At 47.6% G+C, this 14843-nt stretch overlaps 1 protein-coding gene across 1 annotated transcript; it reads right to left on the bottom strand.

The window, feature by feature from the left end:
* Nucleotides 1-617: 617 nt before the first annotated feature.
* SLC25A42 (solute carrier family 25, member 42) lies at nt 618-7511 on the bottom strand. The gene is made up of 7 exons (XM_010024527.1): nt 7388-7511; nt 6189-6300; nt 3877-3902; nt 2919-3085; nt 2181-2297; nt 1536-1687; nt 618-1033 (listed from the first exon to the last, which is right to left on the bottom strand). The coding sequence occupies exons 1-7, from the start codon at nt 7469-7471 to the stop codon at nt 708-710; spliced, it is 984 nt and encodes a 327-aa protein (XP_010022829.1). The 5' UTR covers nt 7472-7511; the 3' UTR covers nt 618-707.
* Nucleotides 7512-14843: the final 7332 nt, after the last annotated feature.

The following is a 14843-nucleotide window of genomic DNA, read 5'->3' as shown; positions in this document are numbered from 1 at the left end:
GTAACCTCAGAGGGATGCTGGAGCAAGGGATATTTTATGCAACTCAACCCAGGAATAAGAAGAATGTTTGACAAAGGATAGTGTTTCCAGCCAGAGCGCACGTTCAACTTCTTATGTTTTGGAAGTGACCTGGACCTGTTAAATCCTGCTGTGTCCTCTTTTATGGAGACTGATGTTTACAGGTCAGAGGAATCTGGAATTCCCTACAGACGAAGTGGAATATTGCACTTGAGAGACTGCCACCAGCTAACACATGTTCAATAACTAAAAACTGCCTACCGGGAATAGCAGTCACTTCCCAGATTCAGGGGTTCATTCCTCCAGCACCGAGTCCTCTCTTTCATCATCCACCGCTTCATCTGCCCACAGAGACCCAGGTGAGGAGCCAGCAGCAGCACGGTTTTGTTTGAGAGGCTCCACTCCTGGTATCAAAGAGTAAACCAGAAGGGTGAGGCAGCTACTGCAGAGGACTCGGTTCTGCAGAATTCTAGGAAGAAGCTTGCTTAGGAAAGAATTAGTTTCAGGTTGAGGTTTCCAAGTAACTCAGAGGCTCATTAAAAAGAAGAAAATCCAACAACAGAAAATAACAAACAAGTCAGGGTGAGTTCTCAGCTGCAGGAGAGCAGGAACGAGGTGAGGGAAGGCTAGCATTGCTCTTTCTACACGTGTTCTACTTTTCCCCAGCAAGGGCTGCGGGGATTAAGCTACTACCTTTCAACATTAGAGCTGTGCTGTAACTTACGGAGAAGGATCTGCATCAGGTCAAAGGTTGTGAAGCTTATTCCCACCGCAATTGGACCTTTGACCCAGTTCATGCTGAGTCCTTTGTACAAGCCACGGATTAGTCCCTCTTCTCTTATAATCTCCTGCATGGTGAGAAGGATGGAACTGTACGTGTGTCCCATCACCCCCGCCGTCTGCATCCGCCGGCGAACCACGTCCAGGGGGTAAGATGCTGACTGGCCAATCAAACCTGCACAGGCACCAAACAAGAGGCGCTCCGGGGGGGATGGCTGCAACTTCCCACTGTGATCTGGGAAAGAGAGAGGAGCAGAGTCTAGAGAGCTGCTTAGAGGAAAACACATGCCTAGGATCAAGTGGGTGGAGAGCCAAAGAGAGCACCGAGTGCCAGAGCTCCTGGGCTTCTGTTCCCAACTTGGTTGTTAGCTGACTTGGATGGAACCAAGTCCTTCTGCACCCAGGACTTGCACCCTCTTGCTCCTCTGCAAGACAGATACTGCTTTTCTGCAGCTTGCCTTCTTCATCGCCCTGGAATTGGAAAGATGAAGGCACAAGGCTCCACATACTGGCTTGTTCTGGGCAACCTGATCTAGTTGAAGATGTCCCTGCTCATTACAGGGGGGTTGGACTGGATGACCTTTGAAGGTCCCTTCCAACCCAAATTATTCTGTGATTCTAGAACTTTGCAATAGGCTTCAAGGCCAGGAAAAAGTCCTGTACCACGGAATTCAAACATCTCAAATTGGCCAAAAGCCTACAGCATTTCATTTGAAAGCAAAGCAAGTTGCCTTTACCTGCATGTAGTTTCTTCAGCGTCTCGTAGGTGAAGAAGCTAAGCCCAGCATATGGAATCACTCCAATGATGGTTGGTGTAAATCCCCTATACAATGTCTTCAATCCTTCCTCTCGGGATATTCGGATGAAGACATGAACAATATTGCTGTACCTAGCACGTGGACACAGGAAAAGCAAATCTGTGCTGGTTAATGACTGCACACACCAGGAATATTTCCAACAGGACTTTCTGAAGGATCAACAATTAATTAATTCCAGGCTCTGAGCTCATCCAACAGCTCAGAAGGGATTTCAGAAGCCCGTCTGCAAACGGAGAAGCCTGTCACCAGCTCTCCCATAGCCCTATCACAACATGCTCTCCTATCTGCTGGAGCTCTTCCGGAGGTATCGTGCCAGTTGGCCTCCTAAACAACCCCCCCCAGCTTTTGCTAGTGAGGTCTTTTAGTATCGATCCCCTTCCAGTCCCTGGGCTAACCAGGGCTCTGGGCATTTAATCAGTGCTCAGACCCCAGCAGTAAGAGGTTTATTACACCAAAGGCTCCGAGCAAGAAGTGACCCAGAAAATGGGAATAAAGTCATCTGACCTTAAAAGAAAGGGCTGCAATTGTTCGTGGTGCTTGTACTCGCTTTCGTTAGGCACTTACATCTCCTTCGGCGTGACAGCCATTCGAGCACGGACCATATCCAAAGGGTAGGTTAACATGGCAGCCGTTGTGCCTGCCAGAGAGCCAGCAATGAATCGAGGAAAGGGTGTCAGCGCTCTAAAGTAAGGTGAGAGAAGAGACCAAACAGATCACCTGGAGACGGAAATGCGACGTGGCTTCTGAGCAGGGCTCTACTCTACCTGCTACCGAATCCCCTCCCTGCCTGTGCACTGACGAGACTTGGGTGGGTTGGGGATGAAGCAGCTGTGGTTTGCCACAGACAGCAGGACAGAAGCTTAGAGCGTAACTCTGTTGAGGACAAAAAGCCTGACTTGAGGTGTCTCGGACACTCCATGCCCAAAATCAAGAGATTCAGGCCACGCACATGGCTCAGCAGCACAAGGCTGAATTCTTGTTGCTTCTCCTGCAAAGAAAAGCTCTTTGTTTTGCCTGCCCACTCCCAGCGCAGGGAAGTGCTAACTCAATGTCTAGGCCACTTCTTGCTCTCGCCTCTAGAAGATGGGGTCTTCTTCTCACGAAGATCTCCCCTGTGCAAGACCAGAAGCCCAGCCCTTTGCTCAGGCCCCTCACACACCCTGTTCTACAAAGCCAACATGACGGGGGCATGACTGTCCCAACAGAGCTTTCAACTGAGCAACGTGCTCCCTCCCTCCAGTCTGTGGTCCCACGGACTGCTCCATCCTCCTCAGCAAGGATCAAAGCCACACTGCATCTTACTTTCCCTGGAAGCCGTAGTAACTCCCCAGGAGCTGCTTGTACTCTTCGTGTGCACAGAACTGAATGGCAGCATAAGGGATCACACGGACCATAGTGGCTGAGTTCCCCCTCCAGAGACTCCAGAGGCCTTCATTGAGGTAGGTGCGATAAATCAGCCTGTAGGCTTCCTGCAGGCAATGGATCAAAGGTCAGACAAGGGAGATCACGATAAGGAGGAGTCCAAACAAGAGCAGAAGAAAAGGTGACCCTATAGCTTAACCTCTCCAAATCCTCCTTCCCACCCCAACCACAGTAAGCTGGTATCAGCTGTTTGTGTTTGCAACTAAAACACCTTCTCTGGGGAGACAGCATCAGATACGTCAAAGCAAAAAAAAAAACCCATTCATGAAGACAAGAGGTTTAGGTTCAAGACATCTTCATTTTCCCTCCACAGGCAAGGCACAGAGCTGGAGTGCTGCTTGTGCAAACTATTTCTCAGCCCAAATTAATCTTCTCAGTATAAACCAGAAACATTTGGGTTACACATATGAGCACAGCACACATGGGACAGCTGGAATGTGCATGCCATGAAACATCCAGCAAGCCATGGTAGTGATCAGCTCCTAAATTCAAAGTCCCTCTGTACTTGGCAACAACTCCAGTGGGAGCTGGAGGAAAGAGAGCAGCCACGAGAGGAGAAGGGCTGACAAAAAGCCACAGGTAGAACCTGGAGCATGAAGGAGAAACCAAGGCCCCTCTGTGCTAGATGCTGGACCAGACAGGAACATGAAAGAGCACTGTCCTCAGGACTGTTACAAATAGAGTTTCCAGTTTTCCCCTCTGTGCTCTTCCACTATGAGTGCTGCTAATAAGACCCAAGCAAGAAAGGGAAATAAATAGAAACCAAAGCTGCTGTTAGGGCTATTACTACCATTAATCAAACACTTCAGGTCAACAGGAGACAGACACATCACCTCACCTTGGCAGAAAATCTTTTTGAAGACACTAAAAAGAAAAAATGAGCATTAGGTCTTGCAATACATTTAGATGGATCAAATAAACCATACAGGCGTTTTATCTAAGGGATAAAAATAGAAGCAAAAGAATTAATGCAAAAGGAAAGAGAGATTCTTTATAATAAACAATGACTTTCCACTGGTAAGCACTCCCCAATTCTCTTTAGCACATCCATTCATTTTTCCACCTACTGTTATGACAATGCTCAGTTTGTGTCACACTTTGAGCACTAAAAATAAATAAATACACCAAAACATTGAACACACAAAAATCAGAGCAGCATTGACCGTTTCTTTTAGCCAAGCATTCCCATGCCCTGGTTCCAGCCTAGTGCCAGGATCCAGCAAAGAACGGGTCTGTTGAGGGAGGCTCCACGCAGGAGCGGTTTCATCCCAGCAAAACTCAGCGCTGGGGCTCTTTTCTTGCCTCCATTCAAACTGACAGCGTCTCTTCAACTGTGTAACGCACCAGGCATTTGGAAGCAAGATTTCTTTGGCAACCAGCAGCTCTGTTTTGTAACACTCCTCCCGCAGGAAGGAAGCCCGGGCTGAAACGCGAGCAGCAGCACTAATGAAACGTGCTTCCAATTAAGTGTCTATTGCAGTTGCTTTCAAAGTCGTTGGAGACTTGTAACCTCTCAAGTGTATCAAGCATCACATGCAAATACATTTTCCCCACACTGCTCCTTTCTGCAATTCGATGTTTTTAAGAATAACACCACCACAATAACCAATTGCAACTGGCCCCACAATGGAAAAGAGCTGTTTTCCCTCTCCCACAAGGGAATTCTTCAGTCTCTAGCTCAAGGGACAACCTTCCTACACTCACATGGCCCAAAGATGCTTTCCCTCTTCACAGGCAGGGAAGAGGCCCCGGAATAAAAGCCTTTAGGAGAGCAAGAAACTAAGAAACCCATTAGATGCTAAGGAATTGGCCAGACTGGGCACTTTTTAATCCTGTCCTCTGCAGTGAGGTTAATGGGCCAAACCAAACAGGTCTTTCTATAAATGCAGGCCCTGTGCAAATTAAAGGTGATATCTATGGACAGCTGTTGACTCACCCCAGTTCTGATCCTGACATTTCCAACCTCAGATGAACTTCAGTGTTTGTTCTGGTGAGGAAGCACAGCACGTACTCACTGCTGCCCAAGCATCTGGTCACAGATGCAATCTCAGCCTGCAGCCAGCCCAGGCTTTAGCTCTCTACAGCTTCAACTCCCTGATCTCTATCCCTGCTATTCCAAACCTCAGCCCCTGCTACATGGAGGATGAAAACCATGTCAAATGAAAGTCAATTCAAAATTAAATGTCATCTAGGGATTAGATTAAAACCTACCCAATTCATTTAATCTGGGATGTCAACCAGATTTAAAATTCTTGGCTCCACCAAGTGTCTACTGTATTAACAGCCTGCACTCTTCCCTTTGGGACAATTAGTGTGGCTGACAGATCCTGCACTGCAACAGGGAACTGAGCAGAGCCCATGATGGGGCTGAATCCCAAATCCCACTAAACACATGAGAATTTTCTATTCCAATTAGATGCATTTCATTTGCAGTGACACACTTTGCAGGTTCCAGAAAGGGCTTTGTAATATAAAGCCAGGTATGCCAGCTTGAATGCCTGTGCAGTGCTTTTCCTCATTAACTTCACCTCTAACCAAAACCAATTCAGCTGCAATCCAATGTACCTCTTAGTAGAAAAGCCTGCATACATTTGAGCAGGCAGAGCCTGGCATTCAGCCTTCAGCAAGAAACTCAAACAGCTCAATGACCTCCCTCCAGCGTCACCATATCTCCTTCTACGGCTCCTGGTCCCTCCCCACCTTATTTCTCCAAGCTGAAAGACAGACACCCAGGGCATTACCAATCACCCCTCAATACTGACTTTACAGTGTCTATAAACTCTGTGCTCCAAAACTCTCCCTGATGCAGCACACGTGGCCAGCCAACATCCACGAGCCACTGGCACCGCCACCAAGCAGCAGCACGTGCATCTGTTACACTGGAAGAGCAAAACTCTTGCTGACTACCATGAGACTTGGATCCAGTCGGATGGGCCAGACACAGAGCTGACACCTGCAATAATCCTACCGAGAACCAAGCAATAGCTTTTTAGACTCAATTCACTGTGGTAATGTCACTATTCTGTCTGCATCCCGTCAGGTCTCTGCAGCCTGAAGGAGGGCAAAGCACCAGAGAATAGGTCAGAGGAGCTCTTTTGGATTCTGTCAGCAATAAAGGAAGAGCATTCTGCAAAAGCCATCAGGACTCACCTTGAAACATGATTTTTGTCCTATCCAGTGGAGCTACTGCAGTTTTAGCAACAGCACCAGCCAACGCACCAGACATCAGGGAGTTGAGTACTTTCTTTTTCTCCCGAGTTTCCTGGAACAAAGCATTGTTCAGTGTGACACACACAAGCCTAAGCAAAAGCTGTAAGATTTTACTTTTGCTGCAGCATTTACCCCCCTCCCAAGGGCTTGGGTCCAAATTCTCTTCAAAATTTCAAGCACAGTAAAGTCCTGCTCAGATCATGAAGCACAAAGGTTGGACCTGTCTGCTGAGATGGAGTGTTCCAAGGGCTGTCACCTCTTACTTGTACTCTTGTCGTACAGCTGAAGCCAGGACATCCCTGCTGAGATTTCTAAAAGCTAAGCTGCCGCCTCCTCATGATTTAGGCATGGAAGGAAGGAAAGCGTCTTTCCAACCCTTCCAGTAACACACAAGCCCTATTTCCACATTGTTCTCAAGATCCTCAGAATAAACCAAGACAGGTTTCCTACTACAATAAATGGAATGGCAGTGGTTTGTTATTGACATTCCTGCCACAGCTCATATTTATAAAGCTGCTATCTTCTCCTAACACATGGGCAGAAAGCAAGTAAATGACTTGGAGTCTAACACCATGAAGGTTACAGACTATAAGACAGGTTGAGACAAGGCTTAAGAATGCAAACTTGTGATATATCATGTGTTTGGGTGGAGGAGTTCACATTTTGCTCTCTTCAGAATGTTTCACAACTAGAAAGTTAACATTTATTACCAAAAGACATGGTTCAGTTCAGTTTTCCCTTCCAATCTCTGCCTGTCTGGTGCTAAACACAAGGGTAGCCATGCAAAGGCATGTGTGAACTTCAGCCTGAGGTTAGCCTAAATCAGACCAGGGTTCAGCGTCACCTTCTCTTCCAGTGTTTTTAACAAGAGCCTAGCAACAGCAGGGAACCCAGGCTTATGGCTCCCTTCCCAGCTCTGCCACTAAGAACACAAGACGACAAACCTTGACCCATGACCGTGGCCCTGCCTGCCTGTCAGCTCTTCCCAGAGGGCTGGACCTGCTTGGTTATGCTCAGAGAGCAGAAGTCACACACTCAGTGGCTTGCACGTACCCTGCAACTCCAGTACCACTGAGATCCTCCTTTCAGACCACAGCCATGCAGCTCTTCTGTCAAACCCAACCACCTCCTGCCCTTACCTCTGGTGGCAGATGGGTTGATGGAACTGGCTCCGCATCCTGCCGCTGGAAATCCACTCGACCTTCTCTCACACCATTACCCATACCAGTTGCACTTACAAGTGGCCAGAAGAGCTACGGCTCCTACATTGAAAACAAGAACAAAGAGTTAGTGTCAAAGTAGGAAATAAGATCCTTGTACAGGAAGGAGGAGCCACCTACTTCCAGAGCCATTTTCAGTAGGAGAAGCCTTTCCCCAAGCTCCCAGATGAAGAGCATTTTCAGGATCCTAGTGCTATCTCCCTCCTTTGGGGTGCATGTTTATGTGTGTCTGTGGGGACACGTTGGTTCTATGTAAGAACTGTGTCAATCATATTCACTCTTCAGCCACAAGGAACTCACGTGCAGGTGACACCAAAATATCCATTGTTTCTGGAGAGAAGAATCAGATCCTGCTCTGTCCTTCTCCATCGCTTACAGTGAGGCTTTGGGCTGCTCTCAGGCTCCCTGCTGAGCATCTAGATACTGCAGAAGTCAGGCAGAAATTGAAAACCCAGCCTTGGAAATGGCAAGAACAGCGAGAGCAGCAGGTCCCGAGAGCCTGCCAGGAGCAACTGGAGCTTATTTTAGGGAAGACATAGATCCGATGCCTCACACGTGCCGTAAGGGCTATTTTGATGATGCCAGTGATTGGACTGAGAGCAGCATCAGCGGTTCACAAGTCCCTTTCCTCACAGCTGCAATGCTCACGTGCTCACAGCTGGTGAATTGGGGCAGTTTGCACAGATGTTTCTTGCTGTGCTAACGTGTTCCCACTCACCTTGTGAAAGGCAAGGTCGGCCTAACTTTGGCTGCAGAGGATACACGCAGACATAATGCTTTAGAGACAAGCTGCCGCTTCAGTGTCTGACTCCCCAATATTCCCGATTTTTATGATGCAATTTTTCATCCTTACATCACAGAAATGAAGAGCTAAAGTTTGACTCACTGGAGCTGGCACAGAAAGGTGGCCTCTGGCATCCTCAATCTATTTGCAACTGGGGCGTGTAACTCCAAAGAGCAGCTTTCCAAGCAATAAGCCTGCTCACACAGCCACGTTTCCTATTGCTTAGTGCCCTTTCAAGGAGCACAGGAAATCTAAATTCCCAAACTGGTTCCCAGTTGTGCCACAGCCTTCTTGTGTCCTCCTGTTATTTCACCCTCCTGGGATGCCTGGGAAACCTCAGGCACCAGAGCTTGCTTACTTGGAAAGACTGTCTTCAGACTGGGTTTTCCCCTTTAACAATCTCTAGCTATTACATGCTTGTCAGCACCTTTCATTCTTGCTGACCTGTTTTTCCCCCCACATCACCCTCAGAAATCAGTGCCCGTGGTTGCAGCAGAGAGACTGAGGCAGAGCCCGAGCAGCCACGTCTGTGTTCACGCGTGACCAGTTTGCGATGGGGAAGCTCTGCGTGACCCGTGCACGCTCCAGCCAAAGCAGGACAAACACACCTGGGCATCTGTAATGCCAGACCTCGCCTGCTGGAGCTTTGGGAAGACACGTGTCAATGTCTTCACAGCTCCTGAGGGTGTTTCTGAAAAGAGGAGATAGCAAGATGTTGCTCAGAGAGTAGTAACTCTAAGTTTTAATCATGGAGTGGTCTGGGTGGAAGGGACCTTGAAGCTTCTCCAGCTCCAACCCCTGCCCCGGGCAGGGACACCTTCCACTAGAGCAGGTTGCTCCAAGCCCCTGTGTCCAACCTGCCCTTGAACACTGCCAGGGATGGGGCAGCCACAGCTTCTCTGGGCACCCTGTGCCAGCGCCTCAGCACCCTCACAGGGAAGAGCTACTGCCCAAGAGCTCATCTCAATCTCCCCTCTGGCAGGTTAAAGCTGTTCCCGTTGTCCTGTCCCTACAGGACATGTAGTGCTAATGAAATGAAACAGAGAACTAATGATAGACAACATCTGATAGCCCAAAGCACGACCTAAACAGCATCAATGTTTGCACTTGAAAAGTTTGGCAGCTTGGTCATGTCAGACCACGTGAACAACAAATCCTGTACGGATCAAGAGCAAAGATGATTCATAGCACCAGGAGCAGAGCACTTCATTAAATGATCCTGAGGAACACAAGAGTATTTCTAATTACTATCTGCACTTACTTCCTTTCCTTCTTATCTCATGTACCTGGAAAATGTATTATAAAACAAAGCCTTTCAGCAAAAGCATGAAAGGAATCACAGGTAGAGTTATTATCCCTCGCTGTCTCCAATCAAGAAATGTAGGTCACAATATCAGATTTATCTCTACCAAAAATAAACCCACAGAAATAGAAGTCACGCTGAAAAGCTCAGGAAGGCCATATGTAACTTTATTTTGAAACCCGATTTGGAAAGATGATTGAGAAAGAGATGACTAAAAGGCCTTTTTTTACACTAAAGTTCTTAAGCCTGGACTTATTTTAGAGCATGCACATGCATAAGGATGATACCCATTCACTCCACAATATTCCCCTCGATCCTCTGCAGACATGTGCTTTATTTTTAGTGCCCAGTGCCCTGATCTTACAAACACCTGCCCATATGCTCAGCTTTACACATTCAAACTGCCCACATGCTCTACATAAATACAGGCTCTACACTCGCAGAGGCTGACATGGAAAACCAGCAGTTCTTACACTTGCTCCCTGCAAAGCAACGCGGCTGGACTCTGATGTCAGGGAGTTATGAACGGAATTCCGGCTGCTGGATCCAAAACTGCCCGCTGGAAGCACAGAGAAGCTTTGCTCTGAACTTTCAATGTGAATTTGGCCATTAGAAGCCAAACATTATTTTGCATATATAGAACCTGACTCGCTCATTAAGGAATCCGCTGAAACCCAACGCGGCGCAGTGGGACAGCCTTTAAATCCCCGTGTTTTGTGGGGCTCTGTACACAGTCATTACTGATGTTGACAAAGCCACAGGCAGCGAGAACAAAAATAGCTGTGGATTAGATTTATTTCTCTGTAACACACTTCTATGGTTTTCATACTGTAGTTACACGAGTCCTTGTCACACATCTGGATCCAGGTTCCTCAGCACCACATGCTGGAGAGCAAAGCATTCCCCCCAAGAGAATATATAATCAGAAAGCAAAATTGCTGGCAAAGGCGAGTCCAAGAGTTAGAGGTTTAATGAGTACCATACGCTGTGCTTTTACAACAAAAAAAATCACCAGAGCTTATTGAAAATACACAGCACTTACTGCAGCATCCAGTTCCCAGCCCATCAGAAAACACTGCCCCTAACATAGCCATGCTAATTCAGTCACGGATTAAAGACTATTTACCAAGTTGTGGAACAGGGAAGCTCAGGCCCTTTGTTTCTGGCAGTTTTATCTTAGACAAGCTGATGAATATAGCTGCAGTGGTCTGTTTTGTGATGCTCCTTTGAGCCCTGGGACTCTTTCTAGGTATCCTGCCCGTGTTCCAGCAACTGCAGAAACATCTGTGCACCAAAACAAGCTGCATTCCTCTCATGCCAGGAGATGCACAGAATATGCTCTGCACATTAAGAACTAGAGCCTTGTTAGTCTCTCCCTTCCATTCTCCCCGCTCTCTCGAGCGGCACTTAATGAATACCTGAGCAAGTTCAATCAAGCTGTCAAATTGCCTCTCTGACAAGGCAGACGTTCTGCTTTTCTTGCTGGGGATTTTGATTAAAAGGACAGGCGAGACAGAATCAAGTTATTCAGATGATAAAAGCAACCTACTAGGAAGAAGGTCTTACAGACAAGGTGCCACTTCATTGCCCACAGCAAGGTGAGGGTTTGGAGCAAAACCAGCCCTAGCTGTCCGAGCCACTCGTGAATCCAGTCATGGTGCTGTTGTTTCAGCTATCTCATTTGAATGTATTGTAAATGGCAAAGTCTTAAGATAATCAGGTCCTCTGCAGAAGAGACGAGGAGTTTCAGAGCCCAGCACCACGACTAAGAGGGAAGCATGAGTGCTCTTGCCAGGCTGCCTACAGTTAAAAGCACATTGCTGAAGGAAAGGCTTGAGGATTATCACACATCTCCAGATTGCAAAACTAAACCATATTTAAAAGCTGGACTTTGCTTCACTGTGGCACAATCTGCCCGAAAGCCTCCTTTGTGTCCTACTGGCTATGCACGTGCTTCCCCATGGCAGATGAACGCCACGGACTTCCAGGAGCAGCACAAAGGAGATGTGGGGTTTGCTCAACACTCACAGCTGATGGAGGCAGAAATCACACTGCTCATCTCTCCAGGCTTCACCAACATCCTAACCACTCCCATTCTGCCAAAGCCTGGCTAGACCCCAAACTGCCCAGTAGTAGAAAAATACCTTTACTGCAAAAGCAGACCCAGTCATTAGTGTGTTCATGTTTCTACATAGTAAGAAAACAAATGTCTTCACCAGAAGGGTTGTCAAGCACTGGAACAGGCTGCCCAGGGAAGTGGTGAAGTCCCCGTCCCTTGGAGGGATTCAAACATGTGCAGGTGGGGCACTGAGGGCCACGGTTTAGGGATGGATTTGGCAGGGCCGGGTTAACAGTTGGACTCAATGAGCTCAAGTGTATTTTCCAACATAAACAATTCTATGATTACTGAAAACCACGCTTGTCTGATACCCTCCAGTGGGATGCAGACCTGCCACAGAGCACTAAGATCTCTGAATGAGCATCATCTGTCCCGCGAGAGCCGCAGCCACACTGCAAAGCAAGCAGCCAGCACCTTCGTACGCGAACCAGCAGCAGCTCTTTGCTGAGGAACGTTTGCTTTTTCCTTGGACAGCCCCCGGAGGAGTTTCAAAAGTAGTTTAGAGCCCCGGCCATGGGGTAATGGCAAGAGCTGCTGCGACTTGATGCACTGTACTCTGGAGGCAGGCAGAAGCAAGCCAGTTCTGCTCTCCACTGCTCTCTAATCATTACCAACAACGAGGAGACAAAACAAGGGATACAGGAACTCTGAAGAGCTTGTTAACCAAGAAGTGGGAGCTGTGCACAGCACCCACCACGCTCCCAGCCCGCACAGGCCTTCCTGTCACACGGGTCTGGGTGAAGTCACAGTTCTCTGGGGCAGAATTTCAACCTCATTCAGGTCAAGTCACTTGTTTCACTCCATTCAGCTCTGCCAGCTCCCCTCATTACAGCTACCCAGGTCCTCACTCTTCTTTCTCTTTCTGCGATGTTGCTAACATCACTAATGAAAGCGTATCATTCAATTAGGAAAAGAGAAAACCCAGAGAGTTCCTGCAGCAGTTTTCACCCGTTTTCCCAGGCAGGCTGAGGTGCAACAGTACCCAGGGAAGCTGCTCCATTAAGTTTCCTTCAATTGTTATTGTTAAACTGAGCAATTGAGCCTGACAGAGAAAGAGATGTGGTAAAAGCTGAGATTACTGCAGCCTTAAATTCACCCTTGGAGCAAAAGCATCACAGAACATCACAGGAAAAAGGGCTGAAACACTTACAACGGGGGGATGAACTGTAACTAGATGGCTTCTTGAGGTCCATCTTTGCATTCCAGTTTGATTAAACCATTCCAAATCAAAACCAGACATGCCCTGCAGACTCAACTCTCTTCAGTGACATTCATCTTTCAATTGCATCCAAATCCGATCCCAAACCATTAGCTGTGAATAGCCCATTGCAATTCTTACTTTAAAGGTCTTTAATGAATCATTGACAAAAGGACTCACTATATGACAATATCTGGAAAAGTTTAACTTCTTGACATGCCTTCTTAGCTCCAAAGTACAAAATAAATGCTCCTCCTGCCTCGCTCTGCCAGATGTAACTCAAGTCTGCCAATAAAACCGAGGATAAAGACAAATTCTTTGCGTGGTTTTAGATTATCTGACTGAAGCCCATTGCTGAGCACTGAGAAATGGTTAAATCTTAAGCTCTGCAAGCAAAGCCAGCTGCATTATTCGGAGGAGTCCAGGGGAGTTTTGCACTAAGCTTGGAAGGAAGGCGAGAGCCACGCAACAGAGAAAGTCTTGGCACGCAAGAACAGAGCTTCATTCTTCAGTTGCTAAAAGCAGCCTGTTGCCGGGAACACCTCATCTGTGTCTTCTGCAGCCAAAAACCAAAGACCAGTTCTTATCTGCGAGACAGATAACAGCTTTATCTGAGGGAGAAGGGAGTTCTTAGGCAGGGCCCCGCTGCGGAACCCACTCCACTTGTCACATAGCAATTGCCTTCCTTTAGGAACAGACCCGAATAAGCCACTGCAGGCCCAGAACCCCGGCACCCTCCCAGCCTGGATACTCCTCTCCACAGTTATTTCTCAATGGCAATGTCACACAGAAACAGCAGCAGAATATCAGCTATGACCTGTGGGTCAGCAGGCCTCCTGCAGGCACATGCAGCTCTGAGCTCCCTTCAGTGGAGCCCAGAGGTAGTCACCCGAGTGCCACCAGAGGCACACGAGGTCCCAGAGTGACAGATCCCAGCACAGCTGAAGTTTCGGAAGTCAAATTGAGATGCTCTGGAATACAGGCAAGCCCCAGTCAACACAGGAGCAATCCTTGCCAGGAACTATTTCAACACAATAACAACCTCTGTTCTAAGACCTCAGCAGTTTAAATTGCCTATAAAGAGGAAAATAAAGAACTCAAATCTTCCATCATTAAACAGAACAAACCACAAGTGTGCCAAGAGGGTGTCATTTCCTACGGACAACGCTTTCCACATTGACTATACCAGTCCCACTAGACCACGAGTTACACACCCCACTGCCTGTTGCACCCACTCTAAGTGGTACAAAACTTAAAGCCAAGTTAAGCAGCAACTCTGCTTAGCCAAAGCACTGCAGATTTTAATTAACTTGGTTACCTTGTGGTAACTTGGGCCTGGCAGCACTAACACATCACACAGACACACTGTGATTCACTGCACAATGGCAAGGAGTAGCAGACTTAAAGCACAACTGGAGAGCAAAGAACTCCTCAAACACGCATTTATTTTGGGACCTAGAGTAAGCTGTTTGGTTTAGTTCACCTTTCCATAGACCACAACATGTGAGGTCCCTTTGTATGACAGCTACCAGGAATACTCACATTCCACCTGGAGAACAGAGCAGAGCTGCAGCGTGATGGATTGGTACCAGTCAGCATCAGAAGGTACAAACCTGAATGTCTCTTTTCCTACAACGAGCAGCAACGTAACTAGAAGACGACTACTCCTGGTTCCTGAGCTTCTTTTCTAACAGCAAACCTGTCTGACCTGTACCCAGCCCATCTGCTTCAGCAGGTAACCACAGACTCGAGGCTGCGCTGGTGCTCCTGTTATGTTTTATGTAACCTCCTGAAGCCAAGTTGAACACTCCAGATATGCTCGAAACGTGCGCTTGCAGCAGGGACTGCCCAAATCGCTGCATTAGCTACAGCTGCAGGGCAAGCAAAAAGAGATTATTGCAGCTCCTGACTCACTGCTGCGCTACCGAGAGCTACAATTCCTCCGCCTGAAGCACTCATCGGGGCCAGAGT

This window comes from Nestor notabilis, unplaced genomic scaffold (genome assembly GCF_000696875.1).
Source record: "Nestor notabilis isolate BGI_N333 unplaced genomic scaffold, ASM69687v1 scaffold18961, whole genome shotgun sequence".
Taxonomy (NCBI): domain Eukaryota; kingdom Metazoa; phylum Chordata; class Aves; order Psittaciformes; family Psittacidae; genus Nestor; species Nestor notabilis.
Note: the sequence above shows the minus strand (reverse complement) of the source record. Positions and strands in the feature narration are given on the sequence as shown.

Coding starts and splice junctions, on each gene's coding strand:
- SLC25A42 (XM_010024527.1), bottom strand. CDS start 7,471: ATGGGTAATGGTGTGAGAGAAGGTCGAGTGGATTTCCAGCGGCAGGAT. Junction 6,301..7,387: donor CAACCCATCTGCCACCAGAG/GTAAGGGCAGGA, acceptor GCTTTGTTCCAG/GAAACTCGGGAGAAAAAGAA. Junction 2,298..2,918: donor TACTACGGCTTCCAGGGAAA/GTAAGATGCAGT, acceptor ACCTTACTTTAG/AGCGCTGACACCCTTTCCTC.